General features: G+C 37.0%; 1 protein-coding gene across 1 annotated transcript in view; it reads right to left on the reverse strand.

Moving 5' to 3' along the window:
* Positions 1-96: 96 nt before the first annotated feature.
* prkcd (protein kinase C, delta) overlaps positions 97-19,168 on the reverse strand; it is a 27,375-nt gene continuing 8,303 nt past the window's right edge. The window contains exons 2-18 of the mRNA XM_015389416.1: positions 18,411-18,540; positions 18,075-18,274; positions 17,920-17,986; positions 16,660-16,816; positions 16,106-16,137; positions 15,832-15,917; positions 11,262-11,391; positions 11,078-11,178; positions 9,996-10,089; positions 9,740-9,870; positions 9,459-9,632; positions 9,285-9,376; positions 6,534-6,596; positions 5,110-5,248; positions 4,817-5,005; positions 1,524-1,652; positions 97-1,421 (exon numbers count right to left, since the gene is read on the reverse strand). Coding sequence (XP_015244902.1) covers positions 1,263-1,421; positions 1,524-1,652; positions 4,817-5,005; positions 5,110-5,248; positions 6,534-6,596; positions 9,285-9,376; positions 9,459-9,632; positions 9,740-9,870; positions 9,996-10,089; positions 11,078-11,178; positions 11,262-11,391; positions 15,832-15,917; positions 16,106-16,137; positions 16,660-16,816; positions 17,920-17,986; positions 18,075-18,274; positions 18,411-18,519 — 2,052 coding nt within the window. The 5' untranslated portion in view covers positions 18,520-18,540 and the 3' untranslated portion in view covers positions 97-1,262. The remainder of the gene's footprint in view (positions 1,422-1,523; positions 1,653-4,816; positions 5,006-5,109; positions 5,249-6,533; positions 6,597-9,284; positions 9,377-9,458; positions 9,633-9,739; positions 9,871-9,995; positions 10,090-11,077; positions 11,179-11,261; positions 11,392-15,831; positions 15,918-16,105; positions 16,138-16,659; positions 16,817-17,919; positions 17,987-18,074; positions 18,275-18,410; positions 18,541-19,168) is intronic.

The raw sequence follows: 19,168 nt of genomic DNA on the forward strand, positions 1-19,168 counted from the left end.
GTTGATTATGTATGTTCTCTAAAAAAAAACAATGTAGCTTTCAGAGCAGCTGCATTTATTTGAAGATATAAATACAAAAAGTGATTGCCATTTACTGACTTGTTAGATTTTACATACTGATCACAAATACAAGCCCTAATTTTCAGACTTCAATAAAAAAAAAGGAAAAACATATGGTGAGCATAAGTTTCTTTAGTTTTATTTCGTATTTATGCTTCATTCTCTGATGGTCTTTTACATAAAATATCTAATAAAATACATTTATTTAACCTTGAAATAAAAGTGTTGAAAACATTTGTTCCCCATGTACAAACTCAAAACTGATGTGATCATTTTAATAAGAATTCACCCATAGAATATGTATAGCTACACCTCTAATAGCTTTATTGTTACATACAAAAAAGCAGCAATCTCAGGAGCTGACTGTTTTTTAAAAATTGGATGTTAATATGGAAATGGTTAAAAAAAAAAAGATACATCATTACAGAACCAATGCACGTTACAGCAATATACATCTAAAATATTTTTACACAGCAATTTAGCTAGATTTGACTGCATAGCTACATTCAGATAACATTATTATCAATCTCTCTGTATCAAATACTTCCCCAGACTCTACAGACAGCAGCATTCGATACAGCAATGGGCAGCCGGTGGTGTTTAAATTTGATCTTTTCATCTTCGGTCAAGAACACGACCTAAGCTGAATCTTATTGTACTTTAAAGCAGTCAAGTCAAAAGCAACAACTCAGAGGTTTCAGAGATAATATCCTTATTTATCTACAGTTTGAAATGCTGTTGTTCTGAGCCATTCACATGCACTCACCTGATTTACATGATTATTCTACAACTGAAATACACAGTACAGTTTACACAATGAGCCGTTTCCTCCTTCTATTATTTACTATCTCCATTTACACCCAGTTGGAGGTGAAGAAGGAAACACAAAGGCTGAAGATAGTAGCACTGATGTTACATGAAGTGAAAGGATAGGATTTTCAGCCTCCCACCATATTATTATTATTATTCATAAAGGCTTTCACAGCCATAACCAATAATAAGCATGCACAAAAAGACGATGACATCAGTATATACAGTACAGGCATTTTGTTTCTATATGTACCAATAGGGAATAGTTTGCACCTGAAATAAAAGTTACATAAATACTGATTAATTTGAGGAAGACTTTATTTGTCTGTAAGTTGGGAAAAAAAGATCCCAAAACAACAGGAGAAACTCTTGAGTCTAATGATAGAAAACTATCACTTCTCTAGAAGGTGCTCCATCTTGGGATTTATGAAGGAGAAGCCAGCGAATGCAGACTGGTCCATGGAGTCTATGAAATTCTTATCGCTGTAAGAGAGCCGTGCCTTCTCATTGAGGAACTCACGATCGAAGTTGCTGCAGTCGTTTGGTGCTTTCTGCAAATGAGAGGAAAACCAATTTCAGAAAAGATGAAAAGAATCTGGACACTATCACATAACAGAGCAGGATCCTAGCCAAAAAAAAAGGATGGAGCATACCACTTTGGGTTTGAAGGGTGGGTCAACCTCTCTCCTCTCCAAGGACTGCCAGTTAATGGTCTTAAAGAAGGAGTGTGAGCGCAGGTTTCCAACAACCCCTAGCCTGTGCGACGGATCTCTCTCAAACAACTGCAAAGAGGAAAACAAGTTATAAAGGTTAAATCAGGACATGCTTTGTCCGTAAATACGGATTATTGTAAGAAGATGCACCAAAGTTGAAAAAAAAAAAAAAAAAAAGAGTTAGAAATACCTAAAATTGTATGACACCCTTAATGTGGCTTAAAGTGGTTTTTATTAAGATCCTAGAAAGCCATTCAATAACACTGCTGCCCCTCCCCTACGTGTTGCTCCACGCTGCCTACTAACTATCCTCCCTTACAAGAAACAACTAATTTGCTAACATTTCCTGTTGCAAAACAAAAAGGCTATGAAGTGGAAATCAAAAGTGTTATATATTTATTACTCTACCACAAAGACAGATGAAAAAAAAGGAAAATAAACATTTTAAAACTTAAAACCTAACTATATTTTTGTCAAAAGTAACTGTCATCCAAATGTTGGATTATTTTACCAGGAGTGGGTATAAAAACGTCCTTCCTGTTTTAAGGCAAAGTCAGTTCACCATTTATTTTTGAAGTTGTCAGCCCTTGTGTGTTAATTCAGTGAAACCAAAGTATCATGAATTTACAGGTTTATCAACAATTAGTCTCAAAATATTGAGTGTAAAGCATGATAATGTTTAAAGGTTATAACTGCAACTTTTTCACCAAAATAATTCTTTTTCAAAAATAATACATCTATAGAATGTCTAGGGTGGTACCAAAGGAAAGTATGAATTTTACGGCAAAGAAATAAAAATAAAATATTTTTTTATGCATTCTGGTAGGTCCAAAATATCTATATATATTTACTTCTTCTTATAGTGCCAACGTAGACACCAAAGGATTCTAAACCAACAGGAATAGTGGCTCTGTGATAGTGTGAACATTGTTTTAGTTTTTGCGCATTGCTGCCGACTTAAGGAAGCAAAGGGGCTCAGAAGCCATGCAGAGGTTATCGCTGTCCTCCTGGACAGGTAAGTCAAATGTTTTTTAATACTAACCAAGGTTAGTGTTAACAATGGCAGACCTGCAAATAGCTGGTAATCAGTACAATTGAAAGTTAGAACAAGAGCTGGCGAGCATGAGAGCACCACTTACTGGCTGGAAGGAGTAAAACTTGTAGCTAAAACCTCAAAATCAACTATGTTCATTTAATTTTGTAAACAAAGTCTTTAACACTTCCATGTACCTTATTTACAGGTACTGAGTACGATGATAAAGTACACTATACATCAAATTCAGAAACAAAACATATACATACCCATTACACAGAGAGTTAAATATTTCAAGACTTTATATCAGGTCCCACGACCCCAAGGCACTCATTCACAGCTACTAATAGAGGCGAGGTAATGTAGGAAGAGCTGCCCTAGGCAGACTGTCAGCAGGGAAGGTGGGTTAAGGCCAAGCACACAAGGACAGAGACGGATGCAGCAGGGGTTCAAACCAGCAACTCGCCGGACGAACCCCTACCCCCTGATCCCCCACTGTCCCCATTATATATGTAGCATCTTTTCAGTTTATTTTTTTCCTGCACGTCCTCTATTTAAACCCTCTTTTCACCATCACATGGGCTATCTGTGATCAGCAATCTGTTCACATCATATTTCAGCTCTACTTAACTCTCCTCACACCACCTCCTGAGCAAAAACAAAAAAATCCAGCCCAGAAAAAAAAAAAAAAAACAGTGATGGAAAGACTAAGCTGGCAGAGTGGAGCTTTAGTAGAGTTTGTAGCTTTAGTAAAGCTGTCGCCAAATCAATTTTTTTCCACACCCCTGCATGTTAGGGACCTGGGTCTACAAATAAAATGCACACTTAATTTCACCGACAAAGAGGGCTTCTGACCCCTGGGCAACTGTCCAGTCTTTTTCTCCTGATCCCAAGCAAGATGGTTGTGAGGATCCCTCAGGTTCTGGAGTGGCTTGACAAGAGGACTTTGACATTAGTAGGCAATGTATGGGATCAATACAAACGTGGGTCTAGATGTGCGTACTCTAGCTTTAGTTCTTATCTACAAATTTTTTAACAGATTTTGCTTGATATGCGTCTCAAAGCCACAGTTTTCCATGCTGCTGCTTCACCCTATCCTCCCAAAAAAAATGTCCACTAAACCTAAGCTGTTGTAGGTACCAGATCAGGTGGTCAGATCTGCTCAGGGACTGTGCATGCCAGTGACACTATGTGAGTGGTTGAGCGTTGCCGTGTGACGTAAAACATTTTAGTTGCTCGGACAAAGATAATAACAATGCATCGTCTGTGTGCCAAGTCGGGGGTATCTGTAGTTTCGGCGTATCTAAAGACTGATGAAGTTTTACCTCATCGATAATAAAACTGATAAAATGCATTTATGGGGAACAAAGTAACTGCAAGACCATGATATAAAGGGGGAGAGCTGGGTAGCGCTGTGGCTAGCTGTGCTCAATAGTTAAAAGGTTAGCATGTTTTAGTTATTAAGCTACACTACTTTTTAAATTTTGTGAACAACAACCGTTCATTTTTTACAAGTAGAATAAATGTTTTTTTTTCTTTATCTAAAATCTCTACAAAAGTAATTTTTAAGATGTTTAAAAAAAATAAGACTTTTTGTGTCACCTCGTTAAATGCCAGAGCTCATTCTGTGTTAAAAGGCGGTGCTTCACTACAAGACTGAGAATGATTGTTTTCTACTTTTGGCAACTGTAGATCGTCGATGAAACGTAAAATAAGAGCAAATATGGGTAATAATATGTTGAGACTTCAGCAGTAATCTGACTGCTGAAACGGGTGCAATACAGTTTGTCCGAGCAGCGTTGCCGAATGATGATGTCATAAGAAATGGCAGAACCCCCAAGCAGATCTGGTACCTATGAAGTAAGCCTTCATCATCCAAAATCATTGGAAATGATTGTTTGAAACATTTTATTCTCTGTCTAATGAATCAATATAAAAGTCTGAATTATTGAAATGAGCAACTATTACAATTTCCCTGATCACTGATAAGCAGTACTTATTTAGTATAAGCTGTTAATTTTATCAAGATACAATAGTATTATATAGGATTTGTTTTAGGAGTAAAAACAAAAAAATCTATGTATGATATATTAGTGCATTAAATGCAATTTGAGATTGTTGAATAATCAGTTAAAGCTTATTTACGATAATTGGTTGTCTGCTTCTGGAGTTTAGTTGAAATGAACCCTGTGGTACGAACCCGTTCAAGCAAATCTTTGGCTTCCTTGTTGATCCAACGAGGATAGTGGGGAGTGTCCATGCGGATGGACTCAAACAACTCATCCTCATCGTCGCCGTGGAAAGGTGACTGACCGATCAGCATCTCGTACAGCAACACCCCAAATGACCACCAGTCGACTGAGAAGGAGTACTTCTGCCCCAGCAGGATCTGCATTGAAATAGAGAGCTTTCAGTGAGATGTTTTACTTGTAGATAAAACATGATTGTGTTTCTAACAAAAAAAAAAAAAGAGGGTGTGAGTGAAAACTTTACCTCAGGAGCAATGTAGTCAGGAGTACCACAGAAAGTCGTGGCCCGATTCTCCCCAAACACGTTCTCCTTACACATGCCAAAGTCAGCTATCTTTATGTGGCCCTCATGATCCAGCATCACATTGTCTAATTTAAGATCTCTGAAAATAAACAAAAAAAAGAATATTAGAATTAAACAAGACTATTAAACTATTTTGTATAAAGATAATCACATACAGAACATTAAAAGGTTATCTATTATATTGCTGGGCAATAAAGTGTCTTTTTTTTGCCCTCTGGACTGAAAGTTTGAATGGCAACTGCTATGAAACCGGTTAATTTATTTCAACTTGCATTGATTTAAAAAATAACTTTCTAATGATTAACCATTACAGGACTTTAGGGTGTTTTTGACATGTCAAACTTTCTAAACAGATCAACAGGAAAGAAACTAAACTTTTATAATGTTTTTTTTATGTGTGACTCCAGGTGCATCTCAATAAATCAGAATAGAATAAATGAGGTAATATATTTTAATAACTTTGTTCAGAAATAGACATTTTTGATTATATAGATTAAATATACTGCAGAGGTAATGTGGTTAAAGTATTTCTGTGCATTTTTGTTGATGATGGCTTACAGCTCATAAAACCCCAATGGAAGACTAAAACCCGAAAAATTTCAATAAGGAGTTTAAAACAGACTCAAACAATTAAAAAAGTTGGTCCAACTGAAGAACAGAATATGCACTAAATACTTGTTCCTTGGTATTGCTGAGGGGTTTATAGTGACTTCAGCTTGTCTGCAGATAACATGGATCCCTAGAACAACATAACGTCACAATGGCCCTCAAATAATTTGAATTCTGTCCTTTTTATGAAATGAAAAGCAACAAGCATCTGATGATGTTGTGTTTTCTAACAGTTTTCCTTGACACCCAGTCAGCAGTCCCCTTTACATAACATTTCTGGATTAAAAGCCCCATTTTTAGTGGATCTTATGTACTATTCATATTATCAGAGAAACTAAAATTAATTTTCTCTTCTCATCATTTCTAAGAATCACAGGAAGAAAAACGTGATATACATCACTCTGCGGCTGAAGAACTGTAAGAACCCAGTTCACCGGAACACATTTGTATTTATTCTGTAGCTTCACAAATCCATTATGGTAAAACAGTTGCATAATGGTGGATAATAAGGGTTCTCCTCCCATTGCTATTGGACGTGCAGTTTTGTTAACAGCCGTTGTTCGTGACTGCTTTACCACACAATGGTTTTAAACTTTCTGAGCTAAGAAATGTGTGGGATTACCTAACCAAGCAGCTTCTGTGAAAAACATACCAGCAGCTTGAGGTTGATTAAAAAAAAAAAAAAAAAAAAAAGCAGACCATGTGTGAAGTAGTTTTAATAGTGTCTCTCTTGTTAATTAGGACTTATTTCTGACCTGTAGATGATCCCTTTAGAATGCAAGAACTGAAGGCCGCATAAGATCTCAGCAGAGTAAAACCTGAGGGAGAAAGAGAGCAGAGACAGCCAGGAATCAGTCACTCGCTTCTGATGGAAAATTGCAGCTCTGTGCCGCCGCCACCGCCGCCTCAGCAGGGAGCTGACAGCTGAACACCACACTCATTTCAGCTCAGACCTGAATAATTCAGGAGGACATTTGTTTGGTGTAGAATACAAGTGACTAACGCTCTTATAATGGGAAACCCAAGAGCTTGTGTGAGCTGAAAGATTAGCCTATCCCTGACCCGCTTCTCCTTCCATCCGACAGGTGAAACAATTCAGCAGCGAGAGCGATCGGGAGACCGGTCCAACTCCTGCTCGCTTAGCAGGTTCCACTGATAGGAACCAAATAACATGTCAGCTTATACCTAGTCTTGCTTAACACAGCTGAGGAAAATGATCCGTAAAACAGTCCAGCTTGTGTATTTAGCTTCAGTGTTAAAAAGACTTTTTCACAGCTTCAAAAGTACTTATGCAGAGAACAGGTTTGGTGTGAGTAAAAAAGGTCATTTGAAACCTTCTAAAGGAAAAGTGTTGCATAAGCAGATACGACGGATAACCATACAGCTCTCTGTTGACTGAGTCGGCTAGTACAGCCACACAAAAGATAATAATAAAGAAACCGAAAGGTTCTATGTACCAAAATCATGCCCAATATCCTCAAACTTGACTGCATGTGACATGCAATTAGTCTTTTGTACAGGAAGCGTTGTAGAAACAGGAAAACATACACAGAAGTTGTGTGAAGCAATGGTTCTGTTTTAGTTGGGCTCCTCGGACCACCGAAAACAGGATGTATACGGTGTCAGAGACAAGAGCGAGCCTTTATAGGGATAAAGTCAAGAATGTCTAACTTGAAGTAGATTGTAGAAACTCTAATGGCAGAATATGCAAGCAAACACATTGTACAGGGTAAAGTAAAACTAAAGAGTTACTGCATTGTTAAAACAATACAAAAGGCAGCATGGCAAAAGGGGCGAGTTTCAGGAGGGATAAAATATCCTGCTCGATGCAGGAGGATTAAACAATTGCCAGCACAGGATTCGGTTTCCATGTTTACTAAGTACAGTGTTACACATGTCAAAGACACAACTACTAGCTTAACTAACAAAGCTGCAGTAAGGGGAAACCAGTGATTGCATGCTGTAGTTGTTAGAAAGTTGCAGCTGATATCCTGGCTAACAGGAAGCAGATGATGAAACAATGTTGCCACCAGCTGTGCCTAAACCTTCACTCTTTACACACCATATTATAAACCTCTTGTTTTTTTATAGCGCCCTGCAAAAGTGATAACATTACTTTATGTCTTTTAAAATCTTTTTCACATTGGAGCCAAAAAGATTCCTTTTATGTATGTGCTTTTATTTCATTTCATGTGTATTTGACTGGAACAATGCAAACAAACATGGCGACAAAGCAAAGCAAGTCACTGAAGTGCTGCATATAAAGTTTAGAACTAAAGCTAATGTTCAACTCCTGTCCCTGGTTGGGCTTTTATATAAAATAGAATTGAAATACTATACTACTTCGAATTCAGAAAATAAAAACATGATAACATTGTAAAACATACATTTTATACAGAACTTTTAGCTACTATAACAATAAAAAATTTGTTTTTAACCACTTTTAAAACCCGAGAGTGAACATTTTAAAATAAGCTACCATCTTTATGTCATATGGTAAAGTGAAGGAAAATGGTCAGAAAGCTTTCAAACAAAAAATACAAAAAATAAGTTAAATGTGGCAAAAGTATGTCTTCAGTATCGATGATTTGATACTTTATATAGCCAGATTATATAGAAATCACAGCTTCTTTCATATGTTTCCACCAGCTTTAAACATGTAGATACTAACTGTCTATCCCTTCTTCTTTGCAAAATCATAAAAGGCTTATTCAGATCTGATTTAGAGCATAAATCTTTCATTCATGCCACAGATTCCTAATTATTAATAGTCTGGATTTTGAAGGGACAATTTTAATATACAAAAATGCTTTGGCTGTGTGGACAGCTTCACCACCCAGATGGGAGGTGACCCTCTGCAGCAGTATTAAGCCTTTTGCATTTTCCATATTTGTCTCCTTCCATCATCCCATCAGCTGTGACTGGCTTCTGTCCCTTCTGAAGCAAAGACAGCCCAAAGCATGACACCCCGCCGCCAGCATATAATCTCTGACTCCTCTGCTGCCTTCTTTTTGTCTTCCAAAGACTCTTTCTATTCAAGTAACAGGTTTTCTTAATAAAATCGGAGCCGGTATATATCATTACCATTTCACTTCATATCATGAACTATTTTGTATGAACACGCTTGCTACACATTAAAAGTTTTGTTTAGGAGAATTTCTTGCCAAATGTTGGGCTTCTTCACGCTTTCATTCCACCAGCTTGCCTTTTGTTTTTCTGGAGGGATTCCCGTAGAGCAATGAGAGGTGGGTGGCAGTAACTGATACCTCCCCACGAACACACATCGGTACACAGGCGTTAAAGAGATTTTTTTTTTTCTGCTACTGAAAGAAGCTAATGGACATGAGCCAATCTGCAGATCACCATGTGCAAGAAAAGACCAACATGATGACAAGAAGGAAGTATGTTCTTTTCTTCACAATAAGAAGCCCACTAACTAACTCACTGGTTTGAAATATGACTGTTTATGAGAGTAACATTCAGAAATGATGGCTGGTGTCACTCACGTAGCTCTGTAAAGATCAAAGCGCCCTTTTTCCTGAATGTGAAACATCAGATCGCCTCCATTCAGATACTCCATCACAAAGAACAGATGCTCCTAAGGGTAAGACTCAAATTTAGTACAAAGAGCATGCAGAGTAAAGCATTGCAAATGGTTTTAACTTGAGGAGAAGGAGTACTTTAGTCTGGAAGGTGCAGTAAACGTGGGTGAGGAAGGGGTTTTCCCAAGCTAAAGCTAGGACCCTTTTCTCTACCATAGTGCACTCGACATCATCATCCATCAGAACCACATCCTTCTTCAAAGCCTTTATAGCAAAGTACTCTCCACGGCCCTTCAGTTCGGCAAGGAGGACCTAAAAGAGAAACAAATAAATGGCTGCATATGTAAGAGTCTTCAATCTGTGATTCCACATTTCTCAACTACACATTGGGAAATTGATGAATGAAGAGCGGAGGGTACCTTGCCAAAGCTGCCTTTTCCTAAAACCTTGTGGAAGACAAAGTTGTCAACATTGACACGAGTCAAGTGGGTGATACGAGACTGTGGTCTTTGGGTAGGTCCTTCCCACAGTCTGCCGTAAGGAGATCCATCTAATACATGAGCAAATAATAAGATGCATCAGGTGACAAGTGACGCAATAACTGCTTTAAAGTTCCACATTTTCTGGAGCAGTATGAAAAATATAAATAAAAATGGCAGAAGTCTGATTACTGACCATTGTTCTCAAGGACAGGTTGTTTGTTCACTTCATCATATATTCCGATATCAGCGAGACCAGGCAGGTTAGGATCTGAGCGACGGGTGGATTTCTGAAGAAATGATGGGATTAAAAAGAAGACAATTTTAGGAAAAAAAAGGTTCAAAATGCAGATGTGAAACATCCAGACTAAGAGGAAGATTAACTGAATGTTTAGTTTTTAAAGTACTATAATGTTACTCAAACATAACGGGAACCTTTGAATAGATGGTGAACAAAACTGGACTAATGCCTGATTTTAAAGTCTTTTTAAAACACTATGTTAAGCTCTGTAAATAATAAAAAAAACATAAAATTCCTAAACATATCTGGTCTATAAATGCATTAACCAGCATTAACACATATAATGAGTTCAAGGAAAGGTTAAGAAATTGATACTATAGGTGTACAAACACGGATGGGATTGTATTTCCTTCAGATTTGTAACAGTTTTTTTCTGATTCATGTATTCAAAGTTCTAAGAAATGTAGACTAATTGGTCAAATTTCAACTCATTAGGTCAGAGCCCAAAGAAAACCTGAAAAGTGGAGCATCACATTGTGGCCCTTTCCACACGTCACTTTCCAGCAAAGTAGAAAATGAGCTAAAACTGTGTTTTCTCTGTGTGTGAAAGAGACATAAAAGGGAGGAGGTGTGGACTGCACAACAAACAAGAAACTACAAACTTATATTTAAAATCAACAAACCAGGTTTTGTGTGTAAGAACACTGAGTGAAAGAAGAGCAACCAGAGTAGGTTGACACAGCTTCATGAGAACATTTTGTTCTTGCTTTGAGGAGTCAAAACCAATATATCAAAAAGGCTTTCTTTTTAATTATTTTTGAAAAATATTACTATTCCTAAAAAGGTTCTGATTAGATTTTTATTATAATTATATTACTTTGTGCTTTTTAAATTAAAAGGATGAACATATAGGTAATTATAACTAATCAAATACTGACCTTTCCAGAACCAATTTATTTAGGTATTATTTATCATGTGTTGATTTTGATGTGGTCACCGTCAAATAAGAACTATTAGCTGATTAAGAACCAACTCACCTGACTGACTTGTGTTAATGCTTCAGCTAACAGCTTCTGATTGATCCCACAGAGGTTGGCCACTTTGTCCTGACACTTATGATGAACATTCATGGCACAGTCTGAAAGCAAAATCAAAGGAGGCATTTTAAACACAACAGCACACTAACATACTGCTATCAGCTGAATCAGATCAGTGCTTTACCTTCACACTTCAGGCCCTGTTTGACCAGACCCCAAAGCAGGCTCCCACAGTGGTCGCAGAAAGTGGGGCTCATGTAGTTGTTGATCTTGAAACGGTGGGGCATGTCGATCTTAAACCGCTCCTTTTGGAACTGTTGGTTAAACAAGGATTTCTCTAATGAGTTGTAATAATCTTATCCTCTATGAGCACAGAAATACTAAAATTATCACAAAGACAGTGTTTTTTGGACCATGAAGAAGACAGTTGAACTGCAGGCTATCTAACAGACAGTCAGTGAAGACATTCAGAACTGCCACTAAAGATCATCAGAAGAAGGGTCAACCACTAAAGATCATAGCCAAAATAGCCAGATGTTTACTGAGGGTTTAGACATACCATTTTAACTGAAGTGGAAGGAAAACCTGTGATTTAAAAAGGCGCATGCCAGCTGGGATAACTGCAGCATTTAGGATTGTGAATCTAAGCTCATTTAAGAGTTTCTGCAAAATTCAAGTCTAAACTGTGCCTGGTTCATCTCAGGAAGGTGAGGCAGCATTGGAGGTATCTTTAAAAGCTGAAATGTGTTTGGACTGTTTTGATCCAGTTTTCTAAACAGACTTCAGAGTTGGCAAAGTTATCTTCATCTAAACGTTCAACTTGTATATTTGATCCAGTTTCAACTAAGTTATTTAATAAAGTATGCCTTCTGATTTTCATCTCCATTTTAGATACAACTGATTTACTAGTAATATTAGCCATCTAAAGCACAGGTCGTATTGGTTGAGTCCGATTCTTTAATCTCCAATTCAATTTTTTTCCATGTCACACTGACTGCAGTTCAAATAGACAGGCTCCTGCTACACAAGGTGAGCAGATCCCAATCTCTACAGATTTCTTTCACTTCCATTTTTGTTTCCCACATGTTACTGGTGCTGGTACTGGTGAGGTATAAAGAGGTGATTCTCACAAAGCAAAGTAAAGTTTTTGTTTTTTGTTTTTTTTAAAGAGGGGAGAGGAAAAAGCTGCGGTTTCTTGCACTACCTCTCAATATATTGCATTATGTGAGGCTCAAAGAGGATCATTATTTTTACCTTGTTCATTTTCTGTCCTTCTGAAATCCCATCATGGGTAAAGTATTCTGGGGTTTTTTAATGTTTTTTTTTTTTTTTTTTTTTGTTTATTCCCGATGTGAGATTCCAAACCAGCAATCTTGCGATTGATCTATTTTATATTATATTTCCCCCAAAATGGATGTGTTTTCTTTTGCAAAGGTAACTCTCTTCCAGACTCATGAAATTGCTGAATTGCTGAATAGCCCATGGCTCTATCTCAGGCTACACAAGCCCACTTGCAGAATTGTGTTTATTCCGATAGAATGTACACACCAGATGGAAAATCTTATTTGATATGTATTATCTAATCTGTATTATATCTAATCTTGCTTTATTTTCCAAAATTCTTGCAAAAAGCTGTTAAACAAATGAGTGTCATTACACTGTAATGGTAATAATCTTTTTGAAGAGTTTCAGTAAAGTTTTAGCGTTCATCATAGCAAGGAAACAGCATGGTGAAAGTCACCAATGATATTCTCATTGGCTCAGATAATGGACTTGTATCTATACTTGTCCTGTTAGATCACAGAGCTGCATTTGATACAGTAAATCACAATAATCTTTTAGGAAGGCTTGAACATTCAGTAGGAATTAAGAGAACAGTGCTAGGCTGGTTTAAATCTTATTTGTCTGACAGATTACAGTTTGTTTGTGTTAATGTAATATTTCCTCATACTCTATGGTGACTTGTGGGGTACCACAGGGTTCAGTGCCAGAGCCAATTTTCTTCACTATATATATATATATATATATATATATATATATATATATATATATATATATATATATATATATATATATGCTCAAAGTTAGTAGAATAATTAGAATCATGAGCTGATGATACTCAGCTATGTTTATCCATAAATCCTTTCAATTAATTTTTTGCTTTTGAATTAAGACAAAACAGAGGTTATTGTCTTTCGACCAGATTCTTAAAAAAGAAGCTAATTAGTCAGTCGCTTCATCTGGAACAGGATTAAGCTGGTCTCAGATAATAATGTAAAAATTCTTGGTTAATTTTTGGATCAGGAAATTTAAATCCTATATTAAACACGTTTGCAAATTTTTTTTCATTCATCTCTGAAATATATAATGCAAAAATCATTGGTATCACATTCAGGGGTGAAGCTCAGAAACTAGTTCATGGATTAGTTACTTCAAGGCCGGACTATTGGAACTCTTTGCTTTCAGAAAGTCCCAAAAAAGTGGTTAAAAGCCTTCAGCTGATCCAAATGCAAGCAAGACTTCTGCAGAAAACTAAAAAAAGGAGATTATACTTGTTCTATTTTAGCTTCCCTTTACTGATTTCCTGTTAAACCGAAAATAGAATTGAAAATCCTCCTTCTGACATATAAAGCCCTAAATAACAAAGCTTTGATAGTTCCATATGTCCCAAATGGAGCCCTTCACTCTCAATCTGCAGTTTTTCTACTGGTTCCTAGAATGTCAACAGGTAGAATGAGCGGCAAATCTTTTAGTTATCAGGCTAATCTCCTGTGCAAACAACTACCACTGTTAGTCTGTGAGGCAGACACCCTGTCTAATTTTAAATTTAACACTTTTCTTTTTGACAAAGCTTATAGTTGGAGTGACTCCGGTTATCCTTAGGTTTTTCTGTAGTAACGCTGCTATAGGCTTATGCTGCTGAAAGATATAGGGAGCACTTTTCCTCCTTCTGCTTCATTCAGTATCTATTTTCCAATTCTGCAGTATTTGTTAGTTTAACTTCTGACTTCATGTTCTGTCTGCTTTTTCTTCTCATAGTAGCTTTGTCTGATCTGGTTCTATTTGGCTGTTACATCTTCTGGGAAATAAAAGCTCGGCTGCTGCAATCAACACCTCCAATTATAGATAAAAGAGTTGGGTATGTTTTTCTATTCAAGACATAGCTATGGGCTCAGCTTTTACTGTGACTAACTGGATGCGCATCTGTTTTGACATAGAAACTGGCCCTTTTTAGACAGGGCCACCTATTGAGCTAGTTTACTGTTACCTTTTCTTTATAGAAAACATTTATTGATTAGTGCTTCTTTGTTCTTTTCATATGTCTGCTTCCGTCACCCCAGTGAGCCTCAGCAGAAGGCCGCTCACACAGAGCCCCATTCTGGGAAAGGTTTCTTCTCATTAAAAGAGAGTTTTTCCTCTCTACTTTCAATGCATGCATGCTTGGTGTGAAGGGTTGCAGAGTGAATTACTTGATTACTATTTATAAGTTGTTGTTGTTGTTTTTTTTTATAAAAACATTTAACCAGTCTGACTGTATGATCTGATTGAAATGTCTACATAAAAGACCTTGAGTTGACATGTGTTGTGACTTGGTGCTATAAATAAACTGAATCAAATGAATTGAGTCAGAACTTTAATCACATTCCTTGGGTTACAACACCAATGGACGAGAGCTATCCAATCGAGAACTAACGAGACAAAGGTCTGAACTCTTGCTAAGAAGTGTAACATCATTTTCCCAGAGGAAAGGAAATTTTAAATTACGGACCAAAAGTATGTTGGAGGTCCCTAGGGAGGTTTCCACAGGAAGGGGTGATTTGGGGAGCTATGTTCTAACCCCCATCTGTTTGTTCAATATACTGGTGAAGGTTCCCAGTCATCCAGGTCATAGTCGTTCCAAAAAAATAAAAAACAATCCACTGGACTTGGTTTCCGAGTTTAAAGACATTTCACTTCCCATCCAGGAAGCTTTTCAATTCAAAATGTCAGGAATAGCGTTGAGTTTCAAATGCCATTGTTGGGCTACTGTATACAACCTCGATTTCAAGCTATTCCTGACATTTTGAATTGAAAAAGCTTCCTGGATGGGAAGCAAAACATCTTAAACAGTAGATTGTTTTTAAAAAGTTTTTTTGGAATTTGTTCAATATACGTTCTAGTGAACATAGCTTTACTGTGTTTGAACAGCTTACAAACTGGCCTAAACCTAAACTCAGGGAGAATCTATGTAATCAAGATTAAAATCCGATCCAGGGATGTAATAATCTGAACACCTCTGTTAATATAATCTTAAATGCATATATATATATATATATATATATATACACTGCATGATGAAATTTGAATTTGAGACTTTGAATTTGCAGTCTTACAAACCTTAGGTGTTTTCTTTAAAAATTAAAATACATGTTCACAAAAATACCTAAAAAGAATTGGATCCAACCAAATCAAACTGATGGATTGCAGTTTATTGTTATACTTTAAATGTATCCTGTATTTTGAGCATTCTGTGTCAGCTTGCTCGTAATGCATATAAAGATGTACCAAATGGTTCCGCATTAGATAAAGAGCTCTCAGATCATTAGTGCTGATTGAAAGATCTTAATTGGTCCTAATAGACCTCCTGGTGCATTAAGACCAAAACAAGCATCATGATTAAACAGAAGATTTAAAAAAATGAAAAGAAAGACCACATGGAGCTGGAGAATACAGCAAATATAGAACACTTGCTGTAGAAAAAGCATGTCACATACCACGGTATCCCGACTGTTAGCTGCAGTACCAGTGCATCTGCCAATGATCTTGTCGATGCATTTCTTATGGATTGCTGCATTGCATTCTGTAAAAAGAAAGCAATTTTACAGAGAATTTTACTTTTTTAGGTGTCCAAAATGATAGAGAAAATGTTTTATCTGGGATCAGGTACACAAATAACAAAATTTAGCATTAAAAGATCCCATTTCAGTTATAGCCACCGGCATGGATATTTTGTCTCTTTCTAAAATGGTAATATTACCGCAAACTTACGTCTGCATTTGTAGCCTTGTTTGTTGAGTCCCCTGTGAAAGACAAAACAAGATTGAAATGGATCCATTTCCATGATTTCTTAGAGAAGTAAGGATTGAATGATCCCAATTTCAACATCAATTTAGCTCATGAGTTAGTTTCTATATCAAGGGAAATGGACTTCTAAGTAAAATCATTTGCTACATAAAAACACTTTAAAATCACTGAGTAATAAATGGAGACTGGATGAGGAACAATTTATGAGAAACTAAAGGGTTGTTGACACATAATCCATTTGTATAATTTAGATTTTTGGACTTCGTTGTATGTTTGATACACAAAATAAGTTTTAAATTATTCAACAAGTGTAAAAGCTGGAAATAGATAGGCTTATTAAGAACCTATTTGTCCAAAATGCTTTCCAACAAAAAACCATGCATGTAATACTTCATTTCAGTATGTCCCCCACATAATTGCTTCGTAATTACCATCAGTGATGTTTCAGTTCATCCGAGTCTAAGCTGTTTTTTTTTTGTTTTGTTTTTTTTAAATACTGACATGTTAACTGGACTTACCACACAAATTCTCTGCACACGGAGCAGAAAGTGGGCTGTCTGAAGAACGTAGCGATGAACTCATGGTTCTTTATGAAGTGGATCTTCGCTTGCTTAATGGCCCCTCGTCTACGGTTCAGTGTAGGAGCCTCTTCCTCCTTCACAGCATGCTTACTTTCTTTAACACACAGAAAAACGCCATTCAGTCATTGTACAAGTGTTACCCATACAAGAGAAACAGAGAACAAACAGACAGTCTTATAGATGAAATATAGAGCATTACACTGTAGCTCATGCTAAAGTATGCAGCAAACAGACAAACATTTTGTAGAATCACTGCTTCCTTTGCTCAATAAAGAATATGCATTGATCAATGCAAAATAGTTGAAACTCAAATTAAAGGTAGAGCATCTGAAAACAGTCTTTGATCTCAATTTCTATGTCTTGCTGTGTCTTTAGGGTTGTGGTCCTGCTGAGAAATGGGCCTCTGTCCCAGTCTCCAGTCTTTTGCAGGCTCTAACAGGTTCTCTTCTAGGTTTGGCCTGTATTTAGCTTCATCCATTTTCTAATCACCTCTGATCTGCATCCATTTCCCTGCTGGGGATAAGCACCCATGCAACATACCCTGCTACCACTATGCTTTTCCATGGAGAGAGAATGTCCAGGATTATTTGAAATGCTGTTTATCCGCTTTGTATGTTGTTATATGTTTGGTTTAGTCATCTGACCAAAGCACTCGTGTATGGTGTCTCCTACAAGTGATAAATTGCATTTTTTCATTAGGACAGATTTGTGGAGTTTTTAACTGTTCTATTAGTTCTGTCCTGGGAAGAGATGCTTCCATCTGAGCTACCCAATGGGCATCTGGCCTCCTATCTGGCCTGTTGGTTTAGATACGAGGCCATGTCTTCATATGTTTTGGTTACGTTATAAATTAGTGTATTTTTATGGTAAAATCCTAGAAAATGTAATTTCTAGAACTATATCCCTGACCTGTCTGTTCTGTTCCATGGTCTTTATGCACTATGACAAATCCTTCAAACATCTGTAATCACAGAGATTACATTACAGATAGGTAGGCTGTTTTATTTTAATGAGTTGCACTGAATTTTTACATGTTTCAGATTAACTATTTCCCTTCATGGAGTAAGTTGTTAGTCCATCACACAAAATCTAAGCAGAATACGTTCAAGTTTGTGTCTTTGACATGCCAAACGTAAAAAGTTGAAGGCATGTGAACACTTTGTAAGGTACTGTAACTTCTTATTCAATTCTCCTCACCTGTATCCACATCCTCTAAAAAATATTGCACTGCCATCATCACCTTCCCCGAAGGATGGAGATCCACCTGAACATAAAGCAATAAAACAGGTAAATAGATTAACAATCCCTAACACGTTTCTCCAAAGGAGGAATGGGGAGCTTTTATGTCCTACCCAGAATTCGGCACGCCCGTTGGCTTTCTTGCAGCGCTCAGCCAGAACAGAGACACCGACAGTGACCTCTGCAAGTGGCTCCTCCGCTGTCTTCATAAGCAATATCTCGAGCACACGGCCCTCGTAGATGTGTGCATCAAAGCTGGCTTTCCAAGCCGGGTACATGGTAGGCTTTCTCTGAACCAATGTTTTACCTCGTTCTAAGCAGGGGAGGGAAACAAGTGCAATGGAAACAATGTAAGATTCAGTCTGGTTAAATACAGGAAATAAGAAAACCTAAAAGAAAAGGCACTTTGTGTAAGAAAAAACAAACAAACAATGCAAAGGTTATCTTACCTGTAGTCAAAGCTTCCTTCAACTTGATTGCACAGAAGGGCTGGTCAGTTGAAGGTGGCAATATGCCCATATCAAATGAGTTAAAGGCGATCCTCAGGAAAGGAGCCATGGTGATGAGTGCCAGTGGAACCTTTCACAGACAGTTACACATACTTATTGAGGTGGCCTTTATCATTCAGACAGTTTGAGCAATTGCCTAGAATCTTTATAGTAGTTAATACACAATGTCATTTAGAATCACACACAACAAATAGCTTCCACTGATGATGTTGCTTTTGTAACTGCTGGAAAACCCCAGATTTCTGCACTGCTATTATCCCTGCTACGGTGTAACAATATTACAATTCCAAAGTCGACATGACACCCAGGAAAATATTCAATACTTGTTTCCACCTTTCATACTATGTGGATAAAAAATGGCAAGTAATTTAAGGCATAAAGTTAAATGAGCGTGCAAATAAAAGCAATATAAATGATCAAAATATAACAGAAAGATTGACAATATTTCAAAGTGGAGATAACACAATATTGACATTTTCTAGTATTTTTTTGTAGACCAAAACATTATTAACGATGGTCAATGTAATCATTTCAAGGGAACCCGGATTAAGTAGCTATTAAAAAGACGCCGGCATTGATATGACTCTAGGGCCGCTTACTTGCTGAAGGAGAAAGCGGAAGTGAAGTATACCGAGGAACGAGTTGGAAAAGTGGTTTTGTTACGGACATTTGTTGAAGTTTTTATTGATTAAGATTAG

This window comes from Cyprinodon variegatus, unplaced genomic scaffold (assembly GCF_000732505.1).
Source record: "Cyprinodon variegatus isolate N-32 unplaced genomic scaffold, C_variegatus-1.0 Scaffold457, whole genome shotgun sequence".
Lineage (NCBI taxonomy): Eukaryota > Metazoa > Chordata > Actinopteri > Cyprinodontiformes > Cyprinodontidae > Cyprinodon > Cyprinodon variegatus.